The sequence below is a fragment of the Eschrichtius robustus genome, chromosome 11 (assembly GCF_028021215.1).
Source record: "Eschrichtius robustus isolate mEscRob2 chromosome 11, mEscRob2.pri, whole genome shotgun sequence".
Taxonomy (NCBI): domain Eukaryota; kingdom Metazoa; phylum Chordata; class Mammalia; order Artiodactyla; family Eschrichtiidae; genus Eschrichtius; species Eschrichtius robustus.
Window position 1 is genome coordinate 11,544,008 of NC_090834.1, and position 14,062 is coordinate 11,558,069.

Here is a 14,062-nt window from a genome sequence, read left to right on the forward strand (position 1 = left end):
TATGGAAAAACTGAATATAAAGTCTCAGAGCCTTTGATATCAGCTTTCACAAATGCCACCAAAAAGTTGGCAGAAAAAGAAAAGAAGAAAATAGACTTTCTAGTGGTTCGATTAAATGACTTGCCTCCCACCAGATCATTCATCTTTCAGTTACTTAAAGTGCGTATTTATAAAAAGGGGAGGTGGTAGGGCTCGGAATTTTGAATGAAACTCCACGGTAAGACAAGCTAAAGCCAAAGAAATTCCAGTCTTTAAAAACATAACACAGGAAAGAGATAGAAGAAAAACATGCTGGAAGAAGGTTTGTCATTTACCACCACTCACGACATACTAAACGTCTACAACTGAAAACACTCCTCAAACAATATATATATACACAAATAAAATGTTTTAACTAAAAAAAACTTTAATTGGCTCTTTGTTTCCCAAACACTCCCCAGGTAGAACAAAACTATGTTATCAGCCAAGAATGATACTTCTGGTTAAAAGGAAGCAAATACTTGTGAGAAGGTGATGCATTGCATCTAAGAGGAGATGGGGTTTTGACAAAGCTTGCAGATGAGGGACACATATGCAGAAGCATGACTCTGGAATATCCCCAGAGCTCACTGCTTCTCGTTCAGGAAGAAGTTCTGCAGTGAGGTGCATACGATAGGCGTCACAACAATGCTAGACACTGCTGCTGACGACACGAGGTCTCCAGAGTGGGCACCAGTCCCCAGTGGATTTCACACACCTGCCAAGTGGCCACGGTTTGAATACAGGGGAGGCATTGAAAGGCAGAAGGATACAGCCCAGCTTATTTTACAGAGCACATCAACTCTAGTGTTGCCACTACCATGAACTGGATCAAACGGTCTCAAATTCACACATCTCCTGTCTCTCTGTAAGAGTGAAGAGCATTTTCTCTTTAAACTGGGCGGGGGTACAGGTGAGGCAGGGGGAAGAAGAGAAGAAAAGAGAAGGCACTGACCCAATTCAAAACGACTGCATATATCAGAATGGATTTTTAAGGACAGTAAGCGGCCACCTCAACACAAACACAAAACTTTACATTCGACATTCTTCAGCGGTAAGTAAAAACAAAACGAAAAAAAAATCCCAAAAGGAAAAATTAGGTACTATATCTGCCAGTGTAGCTATCATGGCACAAATCTAGAACTCTCTCCCACAACCAGAGCAATGTTTTGCGATGACAATGACACCAGTGTATAATAAAGCAGTGTTATCATTTTGTAGCTTTCAAAGCTACATCTTGTACAGAGGCGTGTACAGTAAGAATCCATCCATTAATACGAGAGAGGAAGTTGTTGCTTGCAGGGCTTCCCGAGCTGCAGCTCCGTTTAAGTGAAATGGAGCAATGACTCAACGTGCTCTCCTGCCAAACACCGTCGTGTGACACACGAGTGAATAAAAATGGATTGTTTCTGGAATGGCAACAAAACTGCTTCTGTTCCCCACCCCTCAACCCTATAGGCGAGGGGCTCATAACATGTGTGGTGTCAGATGACCACTAAAGCCTTGCCCTATACAGAGTTCCAATAAATTAACAAAATAACACAAAAGAACCTTCCCCTGTCATACGCCCGAACACTTTCATAGCAACTAAATGCAAACAAAATTTTAAATTTGAGCATACTTTCGAGGAGGAGGGATTCTACCCGTCACTCTCGAAGTTTTTATTAAATACATTTCTGTGTCTTAGAAAAATAAAAAGAATGGCCAATTTTTTGAACCAAAATTATCTCACAGACTTAGAAAGCATGCCCAGTAAGCACAGCCCTGTAAGACTACACTAATATCAACTCAAAGCAATTTGGTTACTAAAATCAACCTGGTTTGAAGTTCACAGTTGATTACGACCAAGTTTATTCATTCCTTTCTTTCCCCCTTTTTGTAGTTTTGTTTTGTTTTTTTGTTTTTGGCCCATATAAAAATAACATATTGCAACTCAAAGTGCATCTTTTAAAATAAACCATCAACTATCTTTATCAAAGAAAATATTTACACCGTTTGGTTTCTAGTGAGGAAAGCTCTTTTAGGCGATCACCATGGGGACGTCGTCGGAAAATCCGGTTATCATTGCAGCATCTTCATCGTCGTCCCCTAAAGGCAAGACAATCAGTCCTTGGTGAGTTCCGGGGCACTTCCGCCCAACCCCACACCCCGCCACTGACCCTCCATCCCTACAGCACAAGCCCCAGCTGGAAAAGTCAGCAGCAGAGCCAGCCAGGCACAAGAATCGATGCTGAAACCCAGCCCAGCTTCTCTCGGACACTCTTGGGTCACCTGTTCCCCATCAACGGGTGGCCAAGCTTATTTTCATGGTACTTGAAATTAACCAAATAAGAAAAGTAAATCTTCGACGAGAGAGGATCTTATTCCCTACCCCAAAGTCCAGTGGGTGGCTTTAGGTGCCCCAATTTGAGTTGTCCACGCCCTATGCTAGCACAGTGAACGTCACTGTCTGTTTTCTCCTTTGAACCCACACTGCTCATGAAGAAAAAGATCTTACAGGGGTTTAAGCATTTAGCCAGACTCATGGTTGTCCCCTCGTGGGCCCTGGTACCATCCTGAACAACTAAGTGCTGATCTGCTTTCAGTGATCACTGCACGGCACCACGATGGGTGGATTCCTCTTGCCCCCAATAACAGAAGCAAAGAACCCACCAAAGAACCCACCCTATTCACGCAAGGCAGTCCAAGCGCCTGTGATAAAACAAGAAAGGAAACTGAGAAGAAAAGGGAGAAGACCTAATAACGAATGATCAGTGAGCAGGGAATACGTAAATGTCTGCATAAACAAAACAAAACTGTAACTAGTTGACAGAAAAAAATAAATATGTAATCTCACATTCAGCAGTCTGAGTTTGGACAAGCCCGAGTTTGGGGAAGGCCCCAAAACACACCTATTTAATTACATTTATTAAGTGGTCTACTTGCTCAATTAGCATTTAGGAATTTGAGCACACGGACATTTATAAAAGGAACATTTCCTTCTCTTCGCCATGCCATATGCCACCGATACGTAAAAGAAGAATGGCCAGTGAGGTTGTGCTAGCCATCAGAAAGAGAAACAGCAAGATGGGAAGGGCTTCTTTGGACAGAAGCCGATAGGGAAAGCATGGCTTTTTGTCTAGACTAACATCTCCAGAGACGTCAGGGCTCCAGGTCTGTGAAGGATGAGAGGGGTCAGAAATTCTTAAGAATTTGCCAATACTTTGGGAATACCCAAAGCCCAGGGTCTGCCCATCCTTCCTGTAAAAGGCAAGCTCCTACCTGTTCTTTCACAGAACTCCCTGTCTCGGGCACACTATTTAAGAGAATACTGGTATTTTAATTTAGGAGCAACTTCAAAGCAAAGGACTCCAACTGATTCCACCCAAAGCAGTGGGATCACTGGTTAGTAAAGCACTCTGCTAGCGTCAAAAGATGAGCTCGAGGCAGGCGTTTCCTCAGCAAGCCCCTGGCTTTGTGGGGTCTGCCCTGGGAGGAAGAACCCCGTGCCCTGCCGCACTCACCCAGGTCATCCCCCGACGAGAAGACGGCCGAGCCCAGCCTGGAGCTGTAGTGGCTGTTGGCAAAAGCGGTGAAGTTGCTCTGCAGCCTCCGATGCTTCGTGTACAGGACGGCAAACCCGACGCCCAGGCTCAGCAGTATCAGGAACAAGATGGGCACCACCACGGCAGCAACGTCGGTAGATCTGGCCGCCTGGATCGCGGATGCATCCCCACCTGCCAAGGCAAGAGGCCAACCCGTAAGCCTCCCACGTAAGGGCGGGAGAACGGACTGGGCAACCCCTCACTGCCCCACCCACCCCAAAACGCCAAGAGCTTGCAACACCTCCCCGAACCGCCTGCCCGGTGTGGCACGTTCCTGCACGTGACGCCTGAATGTTTCCCGACTCCTTGTCATGAGTGATGGAGGACAGGCCTTGTGCGTGCAAATACGGTAATTACATTAGGCTCCTAATCACGGCCTCATTGGTTATTTAGATAATCTCTTGGAAGGGAGACCTTTGTTGGGGTACCAACACTGATTTCATTAGCGTTATTACTTAAGACCGCTTGCTTGCCTTACATAAGAGGACGTGAAATCAGACCACTAATTAACGAGATTGCAATTATTTCCCCCTACTTGGCACCAAAGTCATTCTGCACTGCAATTACCTGAAGCTCCATTAAGTGATACAAATGAGATTCCTTTACTGCAATACTGACTTAACAGCTCATGAAGTTTTATGAGGTTTTTAAACTTAAATAAGAGAGAGAGAGAGAATCTTTCCATACACATTTAACATTTTTTAAAAGCTCTTTGCAAAGCCATTTGGGTCTCTATAACCTAACAGTAATGCTCCCTTCCCACTGTTTTAAACAAATACTAGCTTTATCGTGATGTACTGACAAAGTTGTAGCAACAGGGCTCTGGGGCAAAGCCATCTCCCTGTTGGGTTAGAGCCAGCCTTCCTGGAAGGGGTAGATTTTTATGTCATAAATCCTGGGGAAAGTCTGAACCTGAGGCAGGAACATGGCTTGCAGGAGTCAGTTTTAGCTAAGGAAGCAAAGTGGACTTCCTCGGTCTCCATGAGAAGCTTCATCAGGCTTGAGGTTGTTCCCTGGTGCAGGGCGAGGTGGTGCGGGCCAGGGCTCTGCCTTGTGGAGAGAGCTCAGGAGCTGCCCAGGTCTTCATCCCAACAGGTCCTCGTAAAGATGGGCCAGAGAGCAGCCATTTCCTGTGAGCCTGATCTAACAATTCAATAGCCGTGTCGTTAATTTCCTGCACTATTGACTTACTGGAAAAAACTCTCCCAAATCTCGGTTCACGTGTCCCAACCTAATCCCAGCTGTGAGGTGGTAAATTGGGGGAAAGCTCTGGGCTGGAGCAGTTAAGAGGAAGCCAGCGCGGTGGAGGCGGCAGGAATGAGTGAGCTCCCGTCCTCACCCCGCCTCCGAGGGGACGTGAACATCAAGGGGCAGGACGTGGCCCGAGAGGTCTACCTGAGAGATTCTCCCACCTGACAGTCTTGGATTTACAAAGGTAGCTGGCAGATGTCTTCACAGCAGTTTTCCCCAAAGTCTATTTCACAGGTTGCTAATAGGTTTTACTTAAAAAGGAGACTCTATTTAAAAAACACTAGGACAAGAAGAGTTTGGTTGTTTGTTTCCTGTAGAAACTTCTCAAAACCTCAAACATGCGACAGTTCTCCAAGGGATGTGGTGTGCAAGGTTTCCCTCTTTTAGGGAGATGCCAAGGATAAGGATTCCACCAGAAGCCATGCCGGGAAGCGTGATGGAACATATAACAAGTCTCACATAAGATTCTGAGCTTAAGCACTGGTTAGTTCTTGGCTGGGAATAAATGGAACTACAAAGGCCAGTGGCAAAACATTTGTTGAAATCCTGGCTAAGCTATTACAATCTGAGCAGAATTTCCATGTAAACGGAAGGTTCCTCTCCCCTGCCATCAGCATGGCCCGACGCTGCTGTCTGTGAGTGTCCAGAAGACAGAGATCCAAGGTCAACTTCAGGCTTTGATCTGAGGCTGACGGTGAAGATGAAGGGGAAGGCTGGGAAATCAGGGAGTCTGTGATGAGATAATCTACTGACTTGCAGAATCCTAGGGAATATTAGCATATTAGAAGCTCTGAACAGTCCTCCAAAGAATAAAAACAAAACTCATTAAGCTAGTGCTTCCCAAGCAGAATCTCCTTTTTAAACAAAACCTCCCTTTCTTCTGCTTTACATTCAGAATATGGTCACCTTATAATCCCAGCTCCTCACACCATGCCTGACTCAGGAAGTATTTGTTAAATATATCAGTGTCTGATTAAACTGATGCATAAATGATTTTCCTTTGAGCTGCAAGAATATTTTAAATGCGTTTTAGAAAGACACATGTTCATCAAGCCATGCTACATCCTTGATATATTTCCCCGGAATTGAAGATGGAAATGGGCAGCAACAGCAACTTACCAGATCCCAACTCATCATAGAGCAGGACAGCAGGCTCCCCACAAATCTGGCTGCCAAAAAGGCATCGTGCTTGGACAGTGAAAGTATAATTATGACCCAATTTCAGGTTGGAGATTTTAAAGAAATTGTCAGTAGTATTCCCAAGGTAAGCTGTGATATTCATGGCACTATCAAACATGTGTATCTCGTAGCCCTGAAAACAAACACAGGAGGGATTGCTCAGGAAGTTAAATAAGGAATCTGACAGCTGCTATTACTGGTTCCAACTTTGTGAGCTCCTTATTGCAGACATTTATAGATGCTAAGGCAGTGTGTGTTTCGTACCAGTTCTTTCTACATTAGCACTGAGATATTGGATTCAGAAAATGGGAACTTTCTCATCCCCAACATCTCAAATAACTACCCACTTCTGAGCCACACAGTAGAAATGAAAAGCACAGACGTAACAAAAGCCATTTTAACAAATACTTCAGTACAGAATTCAGAGTTCTGGTCAGCAATCCACTTATCTCAAGGAATATTAAATGAAACAAAGAATCCAGACAATACAGCAACAGGTCATTGAAATGAGATTGGACCAATAATAAATCCAAGTTGCAGTGGACTCCAGGCATGGGGTAAAAAATAAAAACAAGACATTTCTCCTTAAAACAGCCTATACAAACTCCATTGCTGGCTTGCAGCTCACTTCCTATCTCCGTGCATTCTAGCTCATCCAAGCTGATCTCAGCCCCAGACCAGCCTGGCCTTGAACTAAGCAGCACTGCAGCAGCTCAGGCTCTATTCACTGGGGGAGTGTGAAATAAGCATCCTACTTAGACCGGCTTGGGGAGAGTCTTGGACTCCTGTGCTGGAAAAATCCCTCTTGGAACAGCCCTAACCCAGCATGCTGGCTGGGATCAGGATTGACTCCCAGACTTCTCGGTTGATCTCCAAGTCTTCCAGTGTCATAGCTACCGGCACCTCCCCCCGGCAAACCCCCTCCCGTCTTATTTCTACCCACATATTGGGCCCCACTGCATAATCATGGTCTCCTGGTTCTCATTCTGTTGACCTGCCTCTTCTTTGAACTCTAAGTCAGGAGGAAGGAAGAAGGACCCATTAAGCTTATGCTGGAACCCTCCACTGGGAATGGAATACTGACTGCAAGCCCAACCTTTATAAAGCCGGGCTCCTGCCACGCTGATGACAATCGGCTGCCCAACTGGGTCTCCCAATAGCACCTGCCTGGAGTCCTACTCCTGCCTTCTTTTTTATAAACTAGTAACTAGCATTTATTACTTTCTATCTAATATATATGTGGTGTAGGACATTTGCAAAAAACATAAGGGGGATAAAGAAAAAAAATGTAAATGATACAAACATCAGCCACCCATAATCTACTTGACCAACCCTCTTCGAGTGGGCATTTAGGGTGTGTCCTCTTTCTTACTGTCATAAATCGAGTTCTTTATGCACACTGTTTCCTTAGAGTAAAATCCTAGAAGAATTGCTAGATCAAACGATGTAATACTTTCAACGTTTCTGATACCTATTGCCAAAGTGCCTTACAGAAGGTTGAACCCATTCATATTCCCAGAGCACTCCTCTCCCCAACTATGACTCATATTGGTACTACCCTCCCCCAAAACTTTTGCCAATTTAATGTGAAAGTGCTGTATCTGTGCCGTTTAGATTACTAGTGAGGCTGAAACTTTATTTTCTTTTGCTCACTGCTGCTTGAAAATTTTTACCTTGTTACCTGTTCCTTATTCAATATTATAACACAGCTGACCCCTGAACAATGTAGGGGTTGGGGCCCTGACCCTCTGAGCAGTCAAAAATCCGAGAATAACTTAGAGTGGACCCTCTGTATCCTCGGTTCTGCATCCTTGCATTCAACCAACCACAGATGGTGTGGTACCGTGGGTTCCACATATAAGTGGACCTGCACAATTCAAATCTGTGTTTTTCAAGGGTCAATGTGTTTCTGTTTTGAATTGATCTGAAAGCTTTCTTTACACTTAAATATATTAACCATTTATATGTCACAGTTGTGAGAGCTGTGAGAATTTTCAAATTTTAATTTAGCTTTGCTTCTGGCATCACACTGGGACGATTTAGAACTGTAGGCCTCTTTGCCAGCGCTCTACCCCGAGGTGGCCACGGTTGATTTACTGTGTATCTATTTAGCTCACGCTTTGCTGACAATGGGGCCAACCCAGCTCCACTGGAGAATCCGTCCACCCTTGGATGGCAAATCTATTCTCAGGTGCCACTCTCCTCCTCCTCCTGTCTCCTGCTGTGAATACAGTAATTGGTCTGCTAATCACAAAATGAAACAAGGTGTTTTTCATATGTCAACAGACTATCTTCAAGCACTTCCTGCTCACTGGAAAGAAACTGGTAAGATTCCAGGTTGACAGTGCAGCTCGGTTCCCCAGTACTGAAGCCACAGCCCCGCCCTCAGGCTGTTTGGGAAAAGACGGGGCCCCAGTCCAGCCTCAGGAAGCACAGTGACGACTCCAGCCCATTTCCCTATCTTTCAGGGGACGACAAGTTCAGGATTCAAAAGTGCTTAGTGCAGAGGTTCACATCTTTAATGGGCAGTATAAACATTTCACTAATTAGCAATCCCACAGAAAATGGTCCTTTAATTCTCAAGTTCACTCCCCTGCCCTATTCTTTCTTTTTATTCTGTGCCAGCATGCTGTTAACGAGCTCATCTCCAAAATGGCATTTCAATTGGATTTCCAAAGTCACTGAGAAGGAGGGAGGCACTTACCCTGCTTTCATTAAAATGCTTTTCCTTCAAAGCTAGGCTTTTCCAAAACAGAAGAACATGGTCATTTTCTGTTATGATTTTTAAGGCATCAGGTGCTGACAATGAAACTGAAAATTAAAGATGAAGTAGGATGCAGTTAGTGGCTCAACATCTGAGTCTCCGTTTTCTTGTCTGTCAAAGGTTGATTAAATAATGCTAACCTTGAAGGGATAGGTTAAGGAAGGAATAATACACATATACCGCTTAGTATACAGCCTAGCACATTGTAGACACTCTTTAACTGGCATCTCTTTTGTTGTTATAATATCTTTAGCCAAGAAATTCGGACATTACCTAGACTCAAGGATGGCCAAAAACAAATGGGGTAGGGGGAGGAAGGGATGGGACGGGATGGAACTGTGTTCCAAGTTTACCTGGACTTCTGCTCTGGTTCCAGTCTGCTTTCGTGCTCCAAATGCCAGAGGCCTTAGAGCTCAGTGAGGGGCTAGGGAGCTCGGTCTGAAGATAGAGCCCTGGAATGACCACAGAGCATGGCCCAGGCCCATGGTTCACACTGCCAGCCTCTGTTACTGACACTCCTGATATTGTCTGCTGCTGTCCGAATAACTGAGCTTATTACTTGCTCTCTGAACTTGAGCCTGACTGCTGAGCCAGCCTGGAGCTGGCAGCAAATCCCCCTTTAATCTGCTGCCCAGTTACTGGTCTCCGTCCATTTCTGCATATGATGTCGCCACAAGGAACCATGACGACTTCAGTCCAGGTGCCCAGATGCAATGCTTGGCTTTAAGTGGTAAATATTCAGTTTTATTTCCTAACTCTCTTGGAAACGTCAAAACCAGCTAGGGGAGGGGAGACTAAAGGAGATGGAGAATATGAAAATGACAGCCACTCCCCAGCCCACAGTGCCCTGGCCACCACCCTGCAGCCCAGATCCTGGGACCCCTGCATGGCTCTGCCCCAGCATGGACACTGCGGCTCGTCTTTGCACTTCCTCTGCAATTACTGATAGAAATCCCATGTCTTCAAAAAAGTAAAAAATAAAAAAGGAAAAAAGGAAATCCCATGCCTAGAGGCGTTCTAGCGGCACTGGGAGTGCCTTGCTGGGTGAGGAGGCCTCCAATCACTCGTCTGCTTACCTGTGGTAATTTTGATACTGGAGTCTTTGCTCATGTTCCCCAGCTGGACAATGACATGGTATTTCCCTCCAGGCTCCAGCTTGTTAAGGGTGTATTCCATGGTACTGTTGTGGGATTTTACCTTGTAGCTCCTGTCACTCTTCCTTATTAGATCTTTAACTGCAATTGCATACAGCTAGGAGAAGAAAAAGACATTTTAATGGCAATCAGGAACCTGGAGTTTTTTTTACTCTTTGTAGTTCAATGGTGGCCCACGTAACATAAGTATGTCAGTGGCTGTGACCCCTGGCAACAATATTTTGAGCCCCAGTGTCTGACTCTGTTCTTTGGAAAGCCTCTGGGGTAGTCATGTCCAACCTTATAACAAGTATTCACTCCCAGATTTGTGCAGAGAATTGTCAGTTTGATCCACCTACTCCCCTCCCCCCAAAAAAACAACTCTAGGGAAAACCACATTTGTGGCGGCAGCAGCAGGTAGGTTGGAACATGCAAGAAAAACCCCAGTTCAGTGTTCAAATTCTCCATCTCCACCACTGCCATAGTGTCGGGATGTCGTCAGAGGGGAACAATGAATGGAAGTGTTCAATCCCAGCTCTAAAAGACAAAAAAAACCCATTTACTTTCTCCCAGGTTGCTGCTTACATCTATGGGGACAGGGAGAAAATAACAGGACAGGGAGTAAGCACAGGCAACTCAATCATCAGGAAGAAGCTGAGAGTCCAGAGGAGTCTTTGTGACCAAGCATTTAGAACCACCCACCCCTGGGACGGCAGGAAGGGCAGAGGGCATGGAGGTCAGAGCAGCCTGGGCAAGGGAAAATGGGAGATTTTTTCTAGAATCAATGCCTCTTCCTTTAGGGCACGGGCTAGCAAACTTTTTTGTAAAGGTTCAGAGAGCAAATATCTTCGGCCTTGAAGAATAGATGGTCTCTACCACAATTACTCAACTCTCTTGTTTGTAGCATGAAAGCAGCTGTAGATAATGTGTAAACGAATGGGTATAACTTGGTTCTAATAAAACTTAATTTAGAAAAATAGGCAGTGGGCTAGATTTAGATTTGTTAGTGAAGGCAGAGAAAGCAGAGAAGGAGGGACAAACCAGTATGGCAGCCAGGAATACTGGAGATGTGACAATGGAGAAGAGGCACCTGTAAGGACCCCGTCTTTGACCAGGCAGCAATAGGGGGAGACCTCCTGCTGAGCTCCAAGCTCCAGGCCTAGGTTTCTTGCCCCATTACAGGACCCACCCGCCCCCGAACCAGACCATGCGTCCCCTCACCAGGTCCTGGTCAGGAGAATCGTATGGGGATTCCCACTTGATGACGGCGGAGGTTTTGCCCGTATGAACCACGTGCAGGTGACGGGGAGGAAGCCTGCTATCCGGGATCATCCTCACCACGACGTAGTCAGAGGACGGCCCCTGGTAGGGCGCCACTGCCCGGACCTGAAACAAACACCACTCGAACTCATGCAGTTGTCACCAAACCACTGTTTCAACAAAATAGTGACATATGGATACAATTAAAATTCAATGCATACAAAAAGATGTAGAATAATTCCCCACCTACTCCAGATCTCCAATCCATTTTCCCAGAGGTAGTACTAGTAATGATTTTATGTGCTTCCTTCCAGAAATGTCCTACACAAATATAAGCCCAAATATACGGGTATGTGTGTACAGATACGTACTTATATATGTGTGTACTTATGCATGCATGTATATGTGTAGCCTACTGTTCTTAATTTTTTTTACACAAATGCGAAAACATTACACATATTATTATGCTCTTCCCTTCTTTTACTTAATAATACAGCGTGGAGATTTTTCCAAATCAGTACATTTGGAGTTTGTTGTATTTGTGTTGGATGGTTGCACTATACTCCATCACAAAGATAAGCCATAATCCTTTTAACCAGTCTTCTCTTGATAGAAATTTGTTCCAAATCTTTTGTTTTCACAAGCAACAGTATACCAAACATGTTTTTCCATATACCTTGGCACACATGTAAAAGCATGTAAGCTAAATTCCTAGAAGTGGAATCTGACAAAAGCTTTTATTTATTCCTGTGACCCATTCGCCAAGTTCTCAATCCTGCACAAGGGAGCTGTAGTTGGTTAAGTGGCCGTTCATTCTGTGTTTCAAGTAAAAACCTGATGCTTGTGGAAAAGAACCATCCTCCCGTGTCTCTCTCTCTCTCTCACACCCCCTCTCTCTCACACAAATACATACACACACGCGCACGCACGTGGATCCTGAAATCCACATCTCCAGCTCCCCAGGTCCTGGGTCTGAGCTAGGAGGCCAGCAATTAAGACATCCTCAAAAAATAAAACCTTCTTCTGTACTCCTGGCACAGGAAACTTACCAGAAACAAATACTGCTCTTCCCCACTGACAAGGACTGTTTTGTTGTGCTGTGATGTAGTCAAGCTCTTGGGGTTGCGATAGAGGTCAAGAAAGGACGTGGCATAGAAGATGCCGTAAACCTGGTAAAAGGAGAGAACAGAAAAGGACACCAGTTCAGTGGCCAGTGACCTCACTCTCATGAAAGCCCTAATTTAAGACCCGGGGAACCGCTTCAAATGAGCTCACAAAGAATTCTTCATTCAACATCTATTTCATCAGCATTTACAGAGAAGGCACCCTGGGCCAGGCAGTGGCATCCCACCTACAAAGATAAATACGGTGCGGACTCTCCTCAGAGCTTGCTTTTTTGAGGCGAGCCAGGCAGAGAAGAAAAACAGAATTACCACTAACAAGATGCAAATGTGGCAGCTTAGATGCTACACTAGAAGACTGCATAATAAACCGGGGAAAAGAGGGGGTGACCAAGGTGCGAAGGGGATAGGAAGTGTGCAAGCTCGTGGAGGGGGCATGGAGAGGGAGGGTGGGCACTGCCGTCTGACTAGGACGTTCCCATCCTCCCCTCCTCCCTCAGTAGAATCCTGGTTCTTAGTGAGAACTGCTACCTGGAAACATGCCTACACCCACACCTCCCTGCAAGCAGCAGAGGCCACGTGACAGGGCTGGTCAACAAGATGTCAGCAGATGTTCCAGGCAGGACCTCGGTGAGGACACACTGAAATGCAGGGAGCGGTGTCCTCCTTCTGCCCTCCCGCTGCCTGGAATATGCAGGGTGATGTGGTCCAGGAGGCCCCCTGGACTGCAAGGTGATGCCACAGGGTGGAGGTGGCAGGGCCTGGGGCCCAGATCAAACTGTGCTGCGGCTGTAGAAGCTCCCAGATGGCTGAACTCCAAACGCTGACCGACTTGTAATTAGGAGGGAAATAAACTGTTGAAAGCCACGGTTACTCTCCATTCCTGTTCTATGCGCCCATTCTTAAGCCTAATTGGTACACGTGGAGTTTAAAGCAGGAGGTGGGAGTCTGATGGCCTCGTAGAGGGGAAAGTGGAAGCTGAGAGCATGTTTCTAATGGGGGAAGCATGAGGAAGCTTCCTTTGTAAGGTAGAAACAAAGGGCATTTTCTCCAAGAGCATATGAGCAGGCAAGAAAGGGGACTTGAAAACCGTACAAGTTTGGAGAAGCTGTGGGGATGAAGGGAGCCCATCAGGGACATGCAAAAGGACTTGTGTGTCTCAGATGAGCAAATGGGAATGGAACCTGTTCCATAGGGGAAGGAGAGAGCTCAGATGGGATGGCAGAGGGGGACCCAGGGTGCAGGCAGGCCTGACCCCAGAGAGGACAGGCCCGTGGCCACCATGGGGTGGAGGCTTCAACCAGGAGCCAGGAAAGGGGTCCCTGGAGCCACGGGAGCCAGGGTGTAAGAAGGCCCCACGCAGACAGTGATGGGGGCGGCTCTTGTGGTGCTGACGGCAGCCCTGAGTGAGACCCCAGCGTCCGCAGTGAGATGAGGACGGGTGGAAGCTGAGAGCTTCGTCCAGAGGACTCCACCGGCCCCTGACCCTCGGAAGGCTACCATGAGTGTAAGGGGTCTCTCAGCAAGGAGGAGGCCAGGCTAGGCTCCTTCTCCAAGTTCACGTGTGGTGAGACACTAAAAACGAGTCACGGGCCAATGTTCTGTACACGACGCCCCACTCTGTGCAGACAGCTGGGGGTGACAGGTGGGCAGGCTCTGAGTTGGGGACTTAAACAGAGACAAAGGCCCCTCTGTGATAAGGGTCTACTTCCAGGTAAAATGGAGACCAGGGGGTGGCTCTGGGCATTCTCA

General features: G+C 46.2%; 1 protein-coding gene across 1 annotated transcript in view; it reads right to left on the bottom strand.

The window, feature by feature from the left end:
* Positions 1–340: 340 nt before the first annotated feature.
* Positions 341–14,062, bottom strand: part of SORL1 (sortilin related receptor 1) — a 143,478-nt gene continuing 129,756 nt past the window's right edge. The window contains exons 42-48 of the mRNA XM_068556037.1: positions 12,239–12,358; positions 11,151–11,315; positions 9,873–10,047; positions 8,737–8,843; positions 5,973–6,165; positions 3,522–3,734; positions 341–2,106 (exon numbers count right to left, since the gene is read on the bottom strand). Of these exons, the coding sequence (XP_068412138.1) occupies positions 2,039–2,106; positions 3,522–3,734; positions 5,973–6,165; positions 8,737–8,843; positions 9,873–10,047; positions 11,151–11,315; positions 12,239–12,358 (1,041 nt within the window). The 3' untranslated portion in view covers positions 341–2,038. The remainder of the gene's footprint in view (positions 2,107–3,521; positions 3,735–5,972; positions 6,166–8,736; positions 8,844–9,872; positions 10,048–11,150; positions 11,316–12,238; positions 12,359–14,062) is intronic.